Source organism: Prunus mume, linkage group LG5, assembly GCF_029339155.1.
Source record: "Prunus mume cultivar Tortuosa linkage group LG5, ASM2933915v1, whole genome shotgun sequence".
NCBI lineage: Eukaryota > Viridiplantae > Streptophyta > Magnoliopsida > Rosales > Rosaceae > Prunus > Prunus mume.
Window position 1 is genome coordinate 4367083 of NC_142702.1, and position 20354 is coordinate 4387436.

A 20354-nucleotide genomic window follows, 5' to 3' on the forward strand; every position below is an offset into this window, starting at 1 on the left:
TGATTCGATCTCTCCAAGTTATGGAAAATAACTTCTTTCTATGTGAGGAATTATTCTTCTAAAACCCTAGCTACCAAGGCTCCTATAAATATATGGCCATGCACAAGGCAAGAGGTATGTTCAAACCCTAGCCGCCACTTTCTCCCTCTCTCACACAAGAAGAAGGAATACCAAGACGAATATTCTCTAGGGAGGAAAATCACTCTCACAATTTGGTGCTTTCATTGAGAGTGCGAGTTAATACTCAACGGATGCTCCAAAACCATTTCTACACTTTGTTCCAGTCAATCATGGTTGGAAATAGACTTACGAGGAGTATGGCCGCCACAATGATGCAATCCGCGACAGATCTGTGCCTCCCACATCACGACTACCTAGCCAAGAGCCTAGTGGCTCACGCCGTTGCACCATAGCAAGGTTTCATGGCTAAACCTCCTCATAGCCACCAAGCCTAGCAGTTGGAACTGAAGCCCTCCTCTCCCCTGGGTTTTGTTTTCCTCCTCAAGGGAAAGTTTGGAACAATGAGCCAAACATTAAATGCACATTTTTTTATGACTATTTTGTTCCCATGAACAATTTAAAATTACAATATAGCATTAAATGCAGTCCTTTTTTTATTTGATTTCATATTAGTATAATTGGAAAATAAAGTGGTATTTCCTGGTTACTTTCCAAGAATTACCAAACATGGAAAATGAATCTTCAATTTCCTAACCCTTGGGAAAGACATGAGAAATTATTTCCCATCAAATCTTTTTTGCAAACCAAACTGAGCTACAAGTCCACAAGGGGAATGGGTTTTCTCACACATTCACTATCAAGATGTCATAAGGGTACGAACTAGGGATGACAAATGGCAATACCATCCCCGTCCCTAGTTTCTATCCCCTCCCCTGTCCCCACCCCTATCCCCATCCTCGTCTCCGTCCTCATCGGGGACTCTCCCAAACCCGGCTCAATCCCCTATTTATTTGTTGAACAACTAATCCATATATACAACACTAAATATTTTCTTAATGTTGGTTGAATAATTAGAAACCTGCATCTATGCAAATAAAATGTAGCCTATTAAAAATAGTTTAAAAAAAGCCAGTTAGATGTCGATCAACACTATATTATTAATATATGGGAGATTCACTATCAAATCCAATATAGAAGCCCAAATTATAAAAAAAAAACCCTATATGAAATGAACTTTAGAAACACACCCAAAGTCCATTTACAACATAACAAAAAGGCTTGTAACTTTTTTTAAATTATAAAATTGTCATTGATTTCTTAAAACAAACCCAACTCAAAAACCTCATAAAAAAAGCCCAAAACACTTAATGGGGCATCAAAGTAATTTAATAATTAAAATTAAATTCAATAGGGTCAGCTATCATTTTTTGGGTATGTTTATATAAATTAAATGGTGTAGGATTTATTTATAATTTTAGTGCCAAAAATGGGTATTTGACTAAATATCTCTTAATATATCCCATACAACTTGCAAACCTATACATTTTTATTTGGAAAATCGAGAGATAGACATGCAATTGAAATGAATGCCGTATGCAAGAACGACTCCATAATGGTTAATTGAAATGAATGCATTAATTTTCTAAAATTATTTGAAAATAAGTTAATTATTGTTTTATAATACATATTTATTAATAACAAATAAATATTCCTTGTCGGGTCGAGTTCGGAGATGAGGATAACAATATCATCCCCGACCTATCTTTGATCGGAATTTAAAATTCGAGGATCCCCGCACTGCCTCCAAATTTCCCTAAATCTCCTTGTTAGGTTCAACTGTCCCGTGAAGATTTTTGTCATCTCTAGTTTGAACATGAGACTGGCTACAAGTCAGGTCCTTTTTCATTATTCTAGACTCAGTTGGCATGAATAATAGTATTTAGAAAAAGAAAATTTTGGTCTAAATATGCTCTCTGTTTTTTTTTTTTTTTATATTCAAATGTACATTCTGCTTTATTTTAATTTAAACTGTGGAGAGCGAGATTCGAATTTAAAAATGAAGTTGGTTATGTTTTTGTATTGTTTTTTTTTTTCCTCCTGAAAACAGTTTTGTTTTTAGCTTTTTATTAAAAGCCTCTAAAAAATTTCCTTTAAAAATATCCATCCTAAATCTAAAGAACCGCAACAAAGAAACCTATTCCTGTACCGACCCATAAACCTAAGCAGCACTCTCTCTCTCTCTCTGCAGTCGATGTTAGGGTTTGTTGAGGGGGTTCTTGAAGGTGAAAGAGAGGGTTTCTTCGTTAAATGCTCTCTCCCTTTGACAGTCTCTCAGTTCCCTCTCTTTTCATGTCTTCAATCGACGTCTTTCTCTTCTCCTCTGCTTCTTCAGGGCCTTACAAAACCCTAATTCTTGGTTTCGGTTCCGACGTTTTTCACATACGTCTTCCTCATTCTCAATCCTCTCACAGGAAAAATTCGTGCTTTTCGTTAGGTGTTTCTGGGATTTCCAATTCGGTTCTGTGCGCAAAATGAGTGATTCTAAGGTGAGTTTTGTATTTGTTATTGACTAGTTTGTCTTTTTGTATGGTTTTCATTTGAGGAGGATAATTTTACTAATCTGTGACTGGTTTTGTGAAGTGTAATTAGAGAGATTGGAAATTTCGGTATTGTAACTGTGAATTACTTCATGCTTGGATGAAACTTCTGTTGGTCTGATTGATTTTGCTTTATGGATTGGTTCGTGGATTGTGATGCGTGTTTTCAGTTCCATTTTATGATGGATATTTGGTGTGGGAATTTATTGTGGTGGCAATGGCTATTCCATTATAACACTGCTTTACCTCACTAGGCCTTAAATTAGCTGTTGAGTAATAATGCAGAAGTAGATTTGTTGTTATCATTGCTGTTTCAGCATCAAGTAGGATATTTTGCACCGTTCTAGTCTTATGGTTTATTATGTGATTTACGAATTAATTGGCGTGGGATTTTTCTCTTCCTTGTGCTATAAAATCTGCTAAATTTTGTTGTTATTCCTTGTTTGCAGCTATTCGTTTTTGGGTCATTCTCTGAAGACGAGACCAGGTCATTGCTGCAAAAGCAATCACCTGGGAAGGCTGAAAAGCCTGTGGAAAAGAATATATTGCAGTTTGGGTCTATAAATTTTGTTACTAAAATATCTTCGGGTGAATCTAATGGTGAATCAAGCAGACCACAAAATTCTGTGAAAGGGCTCAGCAAAGTTCAGCCTTTCACTTCACTTAATAAGCAGAATGAAGTGGAGGCTGTACAAGCAGCAAATGACAGTTTACCAGCATCTTTAACTACTCCTACAGAGAATGGATGTACTGATAATTATAAAAATGGTTCTGCCCATAGTAATGGTGTGAAAGAGGCGACAAAGGATAATATTGATGTAGCTTCATTACCTTTATCCAATAATGAAGGTGGTCTCTCCAATCAATTTTCAAGTCTGGAATTGCAGAACAGAGAGCAGAATGGTTGTGTTGATGATTTATCAGCTTCTAAGGTAAAGGGGGAACTACAGAAGTGTTTGAATGGGCCTGTTGCAGTTTCTACAGTCTTGTTGCCTCGTGGTTTAATCAATTCAGGGAATCTGTGCTTTCTCAATGCAACACTACAGGCTCTTCTATCCTGTTCTCCTTTTGTTCAGCTTCTGCAGGAATTGAGAACTCGCAAAGTGCCTAAGGTTTCTTTTGTTTGTTTGATTGTTTGATTACTTTGCATTTATGTGGTTTTAGTAGATTGCTATTTGCAAATAACAAAATTTATTTGGACTGCTGATCTCAGAAAATGGGAAGCTACCTTGCCTAATGCTTGTTCTTTTTCTGGCTAATCACTTAACTAATATGTTGCCCATTTGAATTTGAATTTATTAGGTTGGCTATCCAACATTGGGTGCATTTGCAGAGTTCGTCTCTGAATTTGACATGCCTAGTGGTTCAAGTTCAAAGAACAAAGATGCAAGTGTTCTTGTGACTGGTAGGCCTTTTAGCCCTGCCATGTTTGAAGGCGTTCTTAAAAATTTTACTCCAGATGTACCAACTAGCATCTCGGGCAGGCCAAGGTTTGTATCTGATCTGGGTCAATAATTTTCTGTTCTAGTTTTTGTCTTTTTGTATTTTTTATTTCTATGTTGAGCAATCTTATTGCAAATTTAATCCTTGATGGTATTGCTGGCTGAAATTTTAAGGCACAATCATTGCAAAAAGATTTAGACACATGCAGATTTGTAGTCACAAAAGTTGTCCTTCTCTGCCACTTTTTTTCTTTTAAATCCCTTATGCACTGTTTCCTTTCTTTCCTTAAGTTAATATCTTTTCATTATTTCCAAATAAACAAGAAAGGTCAGACATGTAGTGCAATTTTGTTACTTTGTGATTCTCATAAATCTTGTATTGATCGGTAATGGTTTTCCATCAGTATTATTAGGCTTGATTGATAATTCTCATGCTTTACAATTTGTCTGATGGCTTGAAAAAGTGCCACTGCCTGACATAGCTCATGTCTAAAATACCTGCAGTTACAGTGTGTCCACTTAAATTGTTTAGTTTCTGAAAACATGTTACACTTTTTTCCAATTTATTTATCTGTTTGTGGTTTATTACACCGGTTGCAACCCATTTAATGTGAAATAATGGGTTAGACTGGGATATTTTAGAAGTTAACTTGTGATTGGTAAAATGTTGTAACAAATAGGTTAACAATCTTCTGTATTATTCTGAGTTCGCCAATATTTTCATGGACCAAGGAAAGAAGAAACCTAGAACACCTCAAGAGTAATTACCAAAGGGTTAAATTTGCATTAGAAATAAGTAGCTTGTTTAGTTTCTTCTCTGTCTAGTGTAAATATCTATGTCAGCATGTCTATATTCTACTTTCTATTTTAATTTGTCTAGTGAAACTATTTTTGTTTTTCAGACAAGAAGATGCTCAGGAGTTCCTTAGCTTCATTATGGATCAGATGCATGATGAATTACTTAAGCTTGAAGGACAGCCCTCGAGTATTAATGGGCGCAAATCATCTCTAGTATCTTCTGCAGAAGAAGATGAATGGGAGACGGTTGGCCCTAAGAATACATCTGCAGTAACCAGGACACAGAGTTTTGTTCCTTCAGAATTAAGCGATATTTTTGGAGGACAATTGAAAAGTGTGGTGAAGGCAAGAGGTGTGGGGATTGCATTATTCTTATGGCTGTTTAAGTTTTTAAAATGTCTAACAGTTTTGTTAGATATATCTTTGTACTTCCAAATTCTTGCTGTTCACACTTGCATTTTGAGGCTGTGAGGTTCTTCATTTTTTCTTCATAATTTAAAGAGGTAGACAATTTTACAGTTGATTCACATTTTATTTTTTGAAAATTTGAAATTTAGATACAGTTTGACCATATGATGTTCCCTTATTGTCAGCTTCTTAATGTCATATGGACTTTTGGCTCCTTTTCCTCTGTGCATGTGAATTGATAAAAAGATTTAATTATCTACGATTCTTGAGTTTTAGCAAGAATTCATGGTTCTTGTGTTGTTGTAAGTTAGATGTAGTATTTGGCATTCTAGAGGATGTACTTAAGCGTAAAGGAATTCCACATCAGAAAATTTTAATTATATTTGTAGACAAATGTAATCTTAATCTACTCGAGGGACTTGACCTTTGCTCGTTAATAAATATATTTGGATGAATAACCAGAACTTCTGTTTGCTAGTGCATTCGAAGAAACTGCTGGGATCATTTTTCAGCATATGGTTATAGAAGATATTTAAAAAATAAGTAATTGCAGATTAGTTTGCTAGTAGAGTTGAGCTACTTTTATTTTGGTGCACTCTGCCTTCTTTTTTTCCGCCTCAGTAGTGATTCTATCATGAGTTTTATGTGTTAGTTTGGTTTTTGTGAAGCAGGAAATAAAGCTTCTGCTACTGTTCAACCATTTTTATTGCTCCACCTTGATATTTACCCTGAAGCTGTTCGTACTATCGAGGATGCACTCAAGTTGTTTTCTGCACCAGAAACTCTTGAGGGGTATCGAACATCAGCAGCTGGGAAGGTATACTCTCTCTCTCTCTCTCTCTTGGTGACTTATTGTTGTTGCTTAGTTTTGGGTGTAGTTGTAATGTGTCACCCTTTCTGTCCTTGTATTCTGTATAATCAAATTTGAACAGATTGCTTGGTCATGGTTATTTTTTAATTTTTGATGCATACTTCTACCCAGAATAAAATTGTTTGAATTTAAAGGTAGTGCGTCTTAAATACTTATGTGCCACAGTCTAGGTTTTATGATAGTTTTATTTTTAAAAAAAATTAATATCAACCTCAAGCATAGTTTGTTTTCTTACAAATAATGTTAACTGTTGTTTGACTTTTATGTATATCATCGCTTTTCAGGCTGGTGTTGTAAGTGCTAGTAAATCAATAAAGATACAGACACTTTCAAAGATAATGATCTTGCACTTGATGCGTTTTGGTTATGGAAGCCAAGGAAGCACTAAGTTGCATAAGCCTGTGCATTTTCCACTTGAGTTGGTGTTGGGTCGTGAATTGCTTGTTTCTCCAACTACTGAGGTGATGCTCTTTTATATCTAAGTTATTATTTTAAACTTTTATCTAGTGACCCATATTTCTTCTATTATGTGGAAATAATGACACGCCTTTCCTACTCCTTTCTGTTACCAATTCCATGTTTATGTGTTTGTTCTTTATTATTTTTTTCTTTCCGGTTTACACGTTTGTTCTTGAGCTGTATTTGGCTATTAGACAACTTATAATTTTTGTTTTCAGAAATTGCAGGTGTGTTATCAATCAGTTGCTTTTCTGGGAAAAAAATTCTAATGTATAAATCAAGTTATATAAGATTTATATGTGAGTGCAGCAAAGACTTTAATGAGTGAAGGATACAAGGAATTGAGAATGGCACGTAACTACTCTCAAAATGAAACTTTCCAATTTAAAAAAAAAAAAAACTAGATTATTATGAAAGTATAAAAACTCTAGACATAATTTAAAACTACTAGTACAAACTATAATATTTTGAAATGACTAGGTTCAGTGAGTCATTTGAAATTAAGAGCATTCTAATGAATAGTTTGAAACTGTATGATATGAGCTGAAAGTTCCTAGATTTGAAATCTTTTATCTAGATGGATCTTTAATTATATTTGAAATCATAAGTTCATATGATATAGTAGTATAACCTTGTATGGGTTTTGATTGATAATTTCTTGGATTTGTCTATTGTCGTAGTGTGTTTGTGCATTATTTCACCTCTTGACATCTTGTGATCGGAGTAGGTACAAAAAATCTGTGTTACATCTCTATGTAGTATCACTGTGGAACTTGGCCATTTTGTTAAAACTGGTATGGACCTATAAACATTAGTGATTGTGCAGACCCAGAAATACTCAGTTCTTTACCAAAAAAGAAGAAAATAAAGATATTCCTTATTGTCTTCGTGTAACTTATAAGTCTTGAAGTTAACAATTATGGTTTGATTACCTTGTGGTAGTCAGAGCCAGATTTTCAAGATTACTTTTGCCTTTTATATAATTTCTCTTTTTCTTGTTTATTTTCTTCACTTTGCCTCTGCAGGGTCGAAAATACAAACTTGTTGCTACAATAACTCATCACGGGAGAGAGCCCTCGAAGGGGCATTATACAACTGATGCTCTTTATACCAATGGTCAGTGGCTACGCTTTGATGATGCATCTGTCACTGCAATTGGAACCGGCAAAGTATTGCATGACCAGGCATATGTCCTCATCTACAAACAATTGTAAAAGGGCAGTTTGGGACAAGTAATGTGTTGCATTACCAGGCTTATGTCTACAAGCAATTGTGGAATATAACCGAGCAGTACTGACTTCCCATTGAGAGAGACCTATCCCGTTCATGTAATGTGTTGACCTCACTTGGAATCGTATCTCGTTCCGTGGGTCGATGCTATAAACTTGCCTACAATTCCCATACGAGGGTGGTGGCTAGAGAAAATGGCTGTAACAATTCTTTTTAACTTATGTCTAGTGTAGCGGTTTTCAGTTGTTTTATGATGTAATATATATGGAAGATGCTGCTGATATGCTATATTTAGTGAATGCTTTCATGTTATACTTATGGGGTCGCGTTCATATTATCCAGTAACGTCCTATGCTTCGCACAAATGAGTTTTACAAGTTCTGTTTGGATACTTTACTGCCACAAGTAATATCTGAAGAAATTACCAATTCAAAATCACAAATTGCAGTCTTCAGTGGCACATTTGAGTTTATAACAGAACAAAATACTTATGCATATGCGCTAGCACAATGTTGGCCTATTTGGGAGGACAGGCGCCATGAATCATGCAAAAGATGTCTGAGTAAAGCAGGTGTGCAGCTTCGTAAGCGTTGCCCTCTCAATCAAGAAGCTACAATTTGGATGACAGATTGCCTCTTAAAATACTCAAATGCAAATTTCTTTGGTAAAATAGACATGGATAACATAGTTTATTTGATAAATCCTGATTTCTATGAATATACCCAGTTTCTTTCTTATGCTCGTAGCTTGTTCACCCAATTATGTTTAAAAGCTTCTAGTGGACCGTTGTATGCTCAAGGGAAGCAAAAAATGTTAAAACGGGCAGACATTTTTTGGTTCTGTTGAATGCACCAAAGACCTTTCTGGCACACTTTGTAAGAGTTGTCTTGATGTTGCAACAAATGAATTTCTAAGTCGTGTTTATGAAATAAGAGGTGGATGTGCTATTTTTGGAAGTTGTTACATTAGACTCAAACTTCACAGATATTTTTAGGCAATCATTCTTGTTTTGTTGAGAATGGATTGTTTGAGGAATCTGAATCCCAAGGTTAAACTTTTCCGATAATAGTATTTGGATTTGATCGTGTAATTTGAGCAATAATTATTGTGAAATGTAATGGCAAGATCTTTCCTTTATTTTTGTAGCTTGACTTATGTACATTCATCTTTAATCAGCTTTGGTTTTTGTTTTGGATCCGATATATTATTATTGCACTCCTGCAAACTACACTAAAGTATTTTAACCCCTAAGCATACCTATTTACCTTCCATAATGAGGATAGGTAAACTCCGTTCGCATTTTCAACCGAGCACGCCCCTAAGGTATTTTTTTGGTTTGCAATTTTTCTTTTTTTCTTTTTTTTTCCCCCTGTATTTTGAATGCTAAGATGGTTAGACAGGGATTTTATGGTAAAGTTGAAATTTTTTTTTTTTGGGTCTGATTACGGTAAAGTTGATTAATCATAGAATTTCATGAAAGACCACTCATCCTTCACATCTGAAGAGAAGACAATACAACAAAATCTAATTATCTTTTCTCCTACCTTTATATATATATTTTCTACATGCAAGGTGTAGGTTACACGTACCCTTGGAGAACTCACCTAAGTGAGAGACGTCGTGAGGTCACAACTATGAGAATTGGGCTATTCTCTAGTAACTCTCATGAGAATCAAGAGTAGTGCATGGCCATAATTAACGTTACCTCGCAGCCAAGTATCAACCAATATTATGCGTGGGATATGTTGAAGTTTGGTCAAATGTGCCGAGTTCAATACTTTGAGGTTCCTTAAATGGAGACTATCATCATTAAGTGAAGGTTCGCCACACACACACACACACACACACACACACACACACACACACACACACACACACACACACACACACACACAGAACTTCAGTTGATGGATCCCTCAAATAAGCTTATTTGAGGGAAACTCTTATAGGGGCCACTCCGTATTGTATTTCACTAATCCAAATAATCTATTTTGTAGAAATTCATTCAAAGATCATCTCTATAAAAAAATCACTTGAATTCAATATCATTTGACTACTCAATTGAATTATTGAAATTTTTGTACTTTTTTGAAGCACTGTGTTCATTGCTTTAGTATAACACAATTGGATGTCGAAATAGTTTTCGATTTATCTAATTTTTTGCAAGGATGATCTATGAACATAGACTTAAAAAATAGATGGTTTGAATCGTTGAATTTTTTTTTTTTGTAGGGAACCCTAAAGAGTATCCCTCAAATAAAATTATTCAGGAGATCCCTCAATAGAAGAGGATTGTGTATATATCCGTCTGTGAATGCTGCTCATAGTGGATCTTTATCTTGTATATTAGGTGTCTTGTAGACTGTTAGTACTTGCACGTAGGTAGGCTATAAAGGCTTCAAGACAGCGTCTTTGACGTGTGCTTCACCATACCAAGCTCTCCTTATTTATAATTTATTTTGCTTTTACTTACCTATTAATTTGTTTTTCTTTTGTTTCATTGTACCTTAAAAACTTTCCAATTTGTTTTTATATATTATTTATATTATAAAAAGTTTTGTTTTTGGCTTATACAGAAAAAGAAAAACTATAATTTCGATAACACAACCCTCATCCCTTAGCACATGCAAAATGGGTTCAGCTGCAAACACTAAAATCTATCGGCCATAGCTAAACTAAGCAAATCAGACCAAGTCTAGCATTGGCTTGAGTATTGGGAATTTGAGATATTATAGCTTTTGCTTTTGAATATAATGCTATTGCTAAACGACTTAAAGATTGTTTCTTTGGTTGGGTTTGAGGGAGATTGGAATGAGGTTAAGGGGTTCAAACATAGAGAGGAATGGGTGGCTTAGCTTGATGTGGAAGGATGACCATCTCTCCCCGCCTCTGTATCTCTCTGATCCTCCAGCTTATTGGTTGGGTTTGATTGATTTTTGAGGTTTGGGAAGCTGATGACCTTGTCAGCTGGGGAAGATGGTGGTTGGCCAATGATGAGGATGGGCGTTGATTAGAATGGACGATTTTACCTCTACATTTGACGACAACATTGTCAGAATGTAACTGTGGGACTAATAGTAAAGAGTATGTGGACCATTTGAACGAATAATTTAGTTGAGGGACCAAAATACAAATCGTGTATAAATTTGAGGACCATTTGAGTTAAAAACCCTACATTCTTATATAAAGAATTTGTCAGAAGAAGTTAAGTTTATTGAAAATTTATAATTTTAGCCAATATACGATATTCCAAAAAATATCAATGTTATTCCTGTCACATTTTTTTAAGTGATTATTGGTATTTGCTGAGGTTTTTTTTTTCAAATCAAAATAGTCCTTCAAGTTATGCTCGAGTTTTATTTTAATTCTTCAACTAATTCTTCAAATCATTTTAATAGTCCTTCAAACTTTCCATTTAGTGTCAAATTGGTCCCATCGTCAAAGTCAGTCAATTTTTGGGTTAAATTGAAGGGATAAACCATCCATATGACAATCCCAATCCACATACAACCAGAGTCTCTCTCTCTCTCTCTCTCTCAGTGCGACTCCCACCTCCTCTCCGACGGTAAGCTTCTCAAGGCACCCACTGCCTATCGCTCTTCCCCCAGCCCCAGTCTTCTCCACCACCTCTACCTGCCCTTGGTCCTAGAAAAATAATATAATTTTTTAAAATATAAAAATGGTATCAACAACAAACATATACAAGAACCACAAAAGTAATTGACTAATTAAAATTTAGGATAATATGCAGTTTTGCCCTTGAATGATAGCATAATTGTTAATTTACCACCTAAGCATTTTCTTTTGGGTAAGTTAAGGATTTTTTTTTTTTTTTTTTGAGTTTTTCTATTTAAACCCCACACTTCTATTTGTTCACCTCATTTTCTAAGTTCACCCCAATCTCTAATTCAAAATTTCACAATTTCTATGAAAACCCCACTATCTTCCCTAACTACCCCAAAATACATTACCTAAAGAGATAAAAACATTGAAATTCTTTCTTTTCTTTTTTTTTAAATAGAAGAAATGAAATTCCATTGCAATCACTCAATAAATTATATAACTAGTATGCGAGAAGTTGCCACATTGAAATTCATTTATTAATTTGATGCTAGATTTCATGATTTATATTTGATTTCAAACGAAACTAAAGTACTAGACTAAAATTGTCAAAATTAAAATGAAAGAGAACAAACTAGGTCAAATTATAGGGACTAAAAATCTAATTCAACCTTATATTCTCCCATTTTCTTTTCTTTTTCAGATCGAACAGTGAAAACGAATTCATGCCCTGAAAAAAAATTCTTTCTTTTTCCTTTTAAAATTTGGTACCGTACAATGGTGGGTAAAAACGCCCACAAGCAAACATTCAATTATGGACATGGCCCTAGAAACGCCTACAGTATCCTCAGTAACTATACTTTATACATTTTCTTTTCTTTTTAATTTTTAATTTTGAGCAAAAACTATATACACTTTCTAGGTTAAACTTGAAGGGAAGCAATAGGGCATTTGGTTGGTTGGTTGGTTGGTACTTGGAATAATATTTCTTGTTAGAAAAAAGCAGTCAAAGTGTGTCTGCATGCTGCTGTTTGCTTTGTACTCTCACTTTCTCCCTTATTTTCCATGCCAAATAAAATAAAAATATAGCACTAGCCATCAGCCAATAGCAATTCCAAAAGCAGTAATAATTTCTGAAAGTTTTCTAATAATTCTTTCCCAAAAGTGCTCAACCTAGCTAGTTGCTTTGGTTTGCTTAAAAAGGTGCTTCTGCTATGAAATATAGGTTGGCTGAAAGGAAATAAATAGCCTAAATTTGCTTTCAACTTTTGTTGGCTTCCTGATTTACACTATGCTTTTTAGGTTGGAAATACTTTTGTTCATTTTAATTTAAAGTGTACTTTTATCATCATTCTCAACACTTGACACGTGTCCATTGACATAACTATAGTTAACTATTTACTTTGTATTTATTGAACCATGATTATATCAATAGATACGTGTCAAATATTAAAAAAGGTGATGAAGATACACATTAGGTTAAAGTGGCGAACAAACTCCCCTCTAGGATGGTCCAAATTAAAAGGATAAAATCAAAAGTGACGAAAACAACACCTTGATGAATAAATAGTTAATACAAAATGGAGCTATACTAGTACTTGATCCCACCATACATAATCATAGTGTTTTGGGGAACATAATCATAGCTCTAATTTTTTTTATTTTTTGTTATTTTTGTTATTTTATGTTTTGTAGCTTTAGCGGGTACCTTCCTTTCACCTGAATCAATTAAACAACTTATTTATATATATATATATATATCAATTTTTAATTTTAATTAATTAATTATTTATTTATTTATAAGGGGGTCCATTGTGCTCTTGGTACTGTAGCAACGTAGGCAGAATATAATATTATGGAGTGGCGTTACGAAGCCCTGACTGGTTCGTGGTTGAACCAAGAAATTTGGTGGTTCATGCTTGCGGCTTCAACAAGTGGAGTAGCTGCTATTAGATGAGCTAAAATAATTCGTTTATTTATTTTATTTTTAGGGTTGAACTTGTAAACCAATAATTTAAAACAAAATTTCTGACCCCAAAAAAAAAAAATTAAATTTCTTTTTATAAGTTTTTAATTCCCATTTTATCTTTAAAGTATGAAAACATGAAATGAAAAATTAAAAAAATTTCCTCCACCCTTCACCCTCCCATTTTGATCATTCCCAACACTTGACCGTGAGGCAGAATCATATAAGTAGGGGTTATGGAGTTTGTGTCACTCACTCTCCTGAACTCCTTTTTGTCCACCTTCAACAACATTCACTTCTTTGTGTTGGACAATAATTGCTATACATTCATGTTAGTTTTAGAATAATTGATTAGATTAAGACTAGCAGATGTGATTAACAAAGAAATAATAATCAAGTGGAAGACAAAAAGAATCTATATAATGCAAATCTAGAATACACGAGCTTGAGAATTGCTTAAATACATATTTTCTTTCGCCATATAATCTAACACCACTATAATAAAATAAAAAATAAACAAAAAGTGGCAACAGTCACTATTATTTGGTGACATTTGGTAACTAATGCGGGGGTTTATGTTCTCAGCCTTTAGTCACCTACATGCATTAGTCACCAAATAATGGTGACTTTCGTCACTTATTTTTTGAAGTGCACGTTATGTTCTCAGCACATTCTATCCGTTCCTTCAAGTGACTTCTTTTTCTTGCAAATGAGAGACAAATAGCTGGAGAGCTTTGACTTAAACTATTGTCCTGTAGGCAGGGCATGTGCTTTTCTCCACTAATTAAGAGAAGAATATGTGTAAGGTTGGAAAACACCCAAAAAGGGAAATTTAGCCAAAGAAAATATTCTTTAGCTCTTATACTAAGCAAACTGTTTGTTCCTGTTCTTATTCTGTTTATTTGGTGGGGTTTGGGAATTAAGGAACATCTTTAATTTTCTGTCTTAAAATGCTGGTGAGCCACTTCTGCCTGCCATATTCAGACTGTCCATGTTTCAAGATTCATCTGAATAGCTTTAAGTCTGTCTTTAGCAAAGACAAGATTGTGATGAGAAATGACTTTTTATTCAGAAACACAATCATGCAACTACAAGAAAATATTATTGACTCTTTAATTTGTATTTGTTGAATCCATCAAAACCCTAAATACAATTGACAATTTGACAGGAAATGCAATGACTATACTCTGACAAACAAAAAACCACACCACTTTCCCTTTCCCCTCTAGTATTCCTAGAAATTTACACCCAATTCTCTGAAATAAACTTAAGAAAGAAAGGTATATGTTACAAGTTACAACAAAAACCAAATTTGAGGCTTCAAAATTGCCCCTTTCTCTGCCCTTGAACCTCAGTGAAGTCTTCAATCTTTCTGCAACAGCTACAAACAAGACCCTGTATTGTAAGGCACTGCAAACACCATTTGAAAAAAGAAGGGTGCTTCAATGGATCAATACTCACTAACTTTAAACATTTCCTAGCATAAGATGATGGACTTTTCCTCTGTGGTTTCCTCTGCTCTATTATTAGAGGGCTTGGGAACCCACCAAACCCTTAAGCTCTTGTCAAGGCCTCCACTGTACAACATGAAACCACCACCAACATTATTTGGTGATGCCTGCAAGCACTTAACTGGCCCTTCATGGCCACTAATGATCCCAACTTTACAAAGCTTGCCAAAAGCCTCTCTCTTCCATATGCCAATGCTCTTATCAGCTGAGCCACTGCACAACATCTCCCCCATCAAACACATAGACAAAACAGCCATTTGATGTGCTTTTGTTTCACAAACCAACTTCCAGCTCTCAATTTGATTTTGAACATCACCACAACTCCCTTGCCATCCCATCACAAACCCATCCGAACCGCCTCCATAAACCCATCTACCATCCTCTGAAACGATCACAGAATTAAGCGAAACATCCTTATGACCCTCCAAAATACCCTTCAAACAATGTGAGCTCTTCCCCTCTTTTCCCCAAGCTTTAATTTTTCCATCTGCAGAAGCAGAATACACAATCCCATTACCTGCCACCAGCCCATTAATAGCATCATCATGAGCCTTGATGGATTCTATGCACTTCAAATCCAAGATCCTCCACACCTTAAGAGTCTTATCCCATGATCCAGAGTAAATCAAGCCGTTATAGAAGGCCAAACAAGATATACTATCGGCGTGTTCGATCCACAATCGCTTGTGATGTCTCCGAGTTTGGACATAATTGCTCTGTTTCATGAACTTCCCCAAATAATCTTTAGTTGTGGGAAGTGTATCAACAAGCCTAAACACATTCTCCGATCGCCGCGAAACCTTCCAAACTCTAATCCTGCTATCCTGGTGAGCTGTAAAGACCTTGTTCCCAACGGTGACAAGTGCCTTGACAGAGCCATCGCCTTGTCCAAACTTGGTGAAAGGCCTCAAATCAGGCTGTTGCCACACTATGATGTCTTTGCCTTGTGAAGCACTGAGAATGAATTCCCCACATAAGGCCAAGCATGAAACTGAGCCTACATGGCCAGAGAGCACAGCCAATGATCGATACGAGAAAGACCCCGAAAAGGGTACACATGGAGATTGACACTTGACATGATCTTGGAGCTCGAAATGGCCTGAATCCCGCGGGCTTTCATCTACCTCGCTGCTTGTGCTTCTGCTGTTGCTGCTAATGCTGCTAGTAGGGCTTGTTGCTGAGGCAGAGAGCAAGGGAATTGAGAGGCGTTTGTTTTCCAATAGAGTGGAGCTGATTTGATGAAACATGTTTTATTGTCTGACACTTGATTTGATGAGAAAAGGGTCAGAGTGAGTGAGCGAGGAGAGAGAGATGGTGATCAGAAATAGAGAGAGAGAGAGAGAGAGAGAGAGAGAGAGAGAGCGGAAATGGAGACACGGATTTCTTGGTTGAATAGAGAATTGGTAATTAGGGACATATTTAAACGGGAAGACAGGGAGAGGTGCAACGGCTACTTTGACATGGGGAAGAATTAGTCGTGCAATTAAAAGTAGGTTGCCATAGAGAGAGAAGGGGACCACTTAAAACGCATACTAGCCGGCCCCGTCCCTTTTATTTGTTAATGGGGATTGAGCTGTAGAGCTTTTATTTCTGTTTTATTTATACAATTTATTCTGTTTTATTTATTTATTTTATTCTGTTTAGAGGGTTGTCCGTTGAACAATCATAGCATTCCAATAAAAAATAAAAAATAAAAAGAGACGAAGGGGAAGATTTGTCCTGAAAGCTATTGTGAAATAACATTCCCAAAATCCATTATGTTTTAAGAAAGGAACGAATTGGAATATGTTCCTCATAGTTGTTTTTTTTTTCTTTCGAAAATGTTCCTCCTTATAGTTTATACATGCTAACTGCCGGTAATCACCACAAGTTCTCAGAATTTTCTTTTGAAACTCAAAAATTACTTTTCAATTTTTTGCTGTGATATAATGTTTTTGGGATATCTTTTCCACTATATTGTATGATTAATATTTAATTAAAGGCAAATTTGATGTCAATAAACACTCTACTCCAAAAAAGATAATCACCTATATGTAGTAATTTCACCCGTTGAGTAAAAGTGGCATTTTTTTGAGTTGAAGGCTTAAAGAATTTTTTTTTTTTGGTTGGGTTTTTTTTTATCGCAAATGGTCTCTTCACTTTTTCAATGTCCTCATTTTAGTCCTTAAAACTTTCATTAAAACTAGGGTGGACATCAACCCAGCCAAACTACCTAAATCGGCGGATCTAAACCGTAATGGTCAGTTTGGTTTGAATCTGACAAAGAAAAAAGTCAAACGATTTAAAATTGCATCAGACCATAATGGTTTGGTTCAATTGCACAAATTAGCTTAAATCGAACCATACCGTATATTAGTTGCATTCATCACGTGACAAGCTTTAAAGAGGTATTTTGATCAAAATATAGCTCAGCAGCCCAAGTGACAAAATAAAACTCACATCCTTTGCTCAACAAGGTCATCTATTCTCTATTTACGATTTCACTGGGGTTCCATCAAGAAGAACAGATGACCTTGTTCGCCAAAGGACGTTATCTGTATTTGAATTTAGTGTTTATATAGTTTTGATGAATTTGGTGTTTGAAAAATACGACGTTGGACCAATGTCCTCTCATTTTTGCGGTAGCTTTACCACCAACAACAAATATATTTGATATTTGACACGTTCCCCCTTAAAACTAGGAAATTAATATCTTTGTTTCTACCATAAGCCACTATTTTATTAGTTTAATTTGCTACAAAATTAAATTAATCCTGCTTTGCAAGCTTTAACGATGTGACAAAAAGAAGGAAAACACAAGGCGTGCGGTGCATCATAGTTGAAAGTGATTTGGTTAAGCTCTAAACAAACACCGATTATCATTATTAGCTCACATGAATCACAATCACATGCCAATTAACAACTTAATTAATTCAATTACTTAATTATAATCTTCTCCGACTAAGTGGAAATTACACAAAAGAAGAAGAAAGAGAAAGATTAGGAGCATGTATTTCAACCTAAACCTTAAGGTCTAAGTATATCATATGGTCTACCAGCTCTGATAATAGCCAGAATATTACTACTTTTTCATAGGCCAAATATTAAACGAATTTCAGGCAAAATGGTCGGTTCAAGCTCTTAACTTTTGAGTTATAATAACATGAAATTTGACATATGTAAGCTCCCTCTCTTTTAGCTTTCATTTTAATTCATTCCAAAACTTTTTCACGTGTGGAACAATGTGTTTCCCAAGAAACTGGGGGCCAAGCCACCAGGAAAACATACATTAAAAACAAAATAAAAAAAGATAAAGGAAAAAAGTGCATGCAATATAAACAAATAAAAATAATCGATTAATTATGTTGGGCAGGTTGTTTTGTTTAAAGTTCAATCCGTACTCATAAACTATTCAAAAGTTACGTGCTCTTAAATTATTTTAGTAAAGATAAAGAAGGATCAGCGAACCTACCATGTATTGAGGTGCAATACAAAGCAAAGAATAATAGAAACATTGGGGCATAGAGTTTTATATTGAAGGCTTTATCTAAGGCCCTTAGATGATATTTTATCTATTAACTATTAAATTAAATTGGTTAGTCGTTGGATGAAATTGATTAGTTTGATTTAACGATTAAGAATAGGATCTCATCTGAGGGCCGTAAATAATGCCCTCACGAACTCTATGCCCCAATGTTACTATTATTCTTTGCTTTGTATTGCATCTCAATACATGGTAGGTAACAACATAATATCTTTAACCAGCAGCTTGATACTCCAAGGAACATAGACTGCATATTAATACAATCAATAATGAGCCTGGAGTCTACCTCAATCGGAACTCTACGCCAACATGATGAATAGCATGAGCTAGGCCACATCTCGAAGTGCAAGGCATTCAACTGTAGTAATAGTTGCCTCATCAATGTTCTTCGCCCTTGACAATTGTCATAGCCCACTCTCTCAGCAAGATATTGTCTATTTTGAACTCTACAAGCACAAATTTATTTTTTGGATAAAGCTTATGCTATTTTGCACAAAAAATGTCTTACTAGGTGAGATGACAATTGTTGTAATACCCCGACCCAATTAAGTAGCTTATTTAATTATTTAATTATTTAATTGTGCAATTACACGTTTGCCCTTGGGGGTAGGGGCACTTTAGTCACTTTTTGTTCGGTTTTTTTTTTGGGAGAATTGGGCTGCACTATTATGTAGAGCTCGCCAATATGATTCCTTAGACAGGCAGCACGCTAAATTCCGAGTTGTAACAAAGGTGAAAAGGTCTGAAAAGGGAAAGGTCGTATTAGGAATTACTTAAACTATTCGAAAACCTTAAATACCCAGCTCTCTCTCCTCGTGCATGCGTGAAACCCCCTCGGTTCTCTCTCCTTCCCGCGTCTCTCTCTTTCCCCTTCGACACGGTCATTGAGCAAGCAGTGACTATTCGTCATCCCGAAGACACAACGCCGTCGCTCGCCACCGATGACAACGAAATTGGTCGGAAAATGACAACCATGACCATCGATCATGTCCTTAGCTCCTCACAACACCGGCTCGAGCTCAAAAAGGGAGAATGAGGTGTATGGGACTTTTCTTCCGACATTTATAAATTGGTTGGGCTGCGTAAAGGGCATGATGGAATTGTCCCCTTGTCCGAGTTCGAAAATTAAGCCTCGAAAACACTATGAAAGTACAGCAGAGCCTTAGGAAGTATTTTGGTTACCTTCACCAACCAAAATAATGACAGCTTACAGGTAATTTCTTCATGCTTACAGATAAACTCTTAAGCTCAGCGTGAGTGGCATGTGGCATGGAAGCAAAATCAACATGAGTTTAGCACTAAGAGAAAATTTAGGCTTGCTTTGAGGGAAAAGGAAGTGTTAGGGTAAGAAAGGAGAAGTTTTGTGAGAGATTTGGCTAAGAAAGATGAAATAAAGAACAGAGTTCTTCCAGTAGCATGAATGATGCTTTGTCTGCCAGAAGAGAAGAATGGAGAAGAAAGGTGAATAGTGCACGAGGTTGCTGGGTTTTTTGCAAGTTAGAGAGAAAGCTTGCTCTCTCAATCTGAGTTGGATTCATTAGGTAGGAGAAGCCTCATTTTATAGCCGCTGGAAACCACCACTTCTCAAGAAACCCTAATGGTTTCTACCCATTTTGGCTAAGCTTTTCCTCTCATTTCTCATCTCCCTCCTTGACTCTTCCCATTTTGATGAAATCCCTTCTGTCTATTTGGACCATATCAGAGTTTTTTTTAAGCTCAAGGCACCTTTTCCTGCAACTGTCTCAATGGCAGACTTTCATTCCCAGCCATCTCTTTTATTGCTTTCTTTCCTTTTTTCCATGGCCAAGTCTGATGGGAAAATGAGTTGGGATATATATGCTGGTTCGAAGGGTGTTTCTCTCTTTGGTATCTTACACGCTAATACCCCCTGGTTTCTTAGATGTTTTGGCTTTGAAACTTGCTCCCTCCATGTGCTGGAACCTCCCAGCAACTCTGTTCAATGATCCTGCAGACCTTCTCTACGTGGCTTCTATTTTTCCAGCAAAGAGTTGAGGTTTTTGTGGCTT

At 35.7% G+C, this 20354-nt stretch overlaps 2 protein-coding genes across 2 annotated transcripts; one reads left to right on the forward strand and one right to left on the reverse strand.

Annotated features, from left to right (window-relative positions):
* Window positions 1-2142: 2142 nt before the first annotated feature.
* UBP24 (ubiquitin-specific protease 24) lies at window positions 2143-8084 on the forward strand. Its single transcript, XM_008233344.3, has 7 exons — window positions 2143-2507; window positions 3008-3670; window positions 3861-4048; window positions 4903-5150; window positions 5878-6023; window positions 6362-6538; window positions 7562-8084. Exons 1-7 carry the CDS (start codon window positions 2493-2495, stop codon window positions 7748-7750), a joined length of 1626 nt encoding a protein of 541 aa, XP_008231566.2. The 5' UTR covers window positions 2143-2492; the 3' UTR covers window positions 7751-8084.
* Window positions 8085-14382: 6298 nt separating this feature from the next.
* Window positions 14383-16189, reverse strand: LOC103330605 (Transducin/WD40 repeat-like superfamily protein). Its single transcript, XM_008233201.3, has one exon. It carries the CDS (start codon window positions 16049-16051, stop codon window positions 14771-14773), a length of 1281 nt encoding a protein of 426 aa, XP_008231423.2. The 5' UTR covers window positions 16052-16189; the 3' UTR covers window positions 14383-14770.
* Window positions 16190-20354: the final 4165 nt, after the last annotated feature.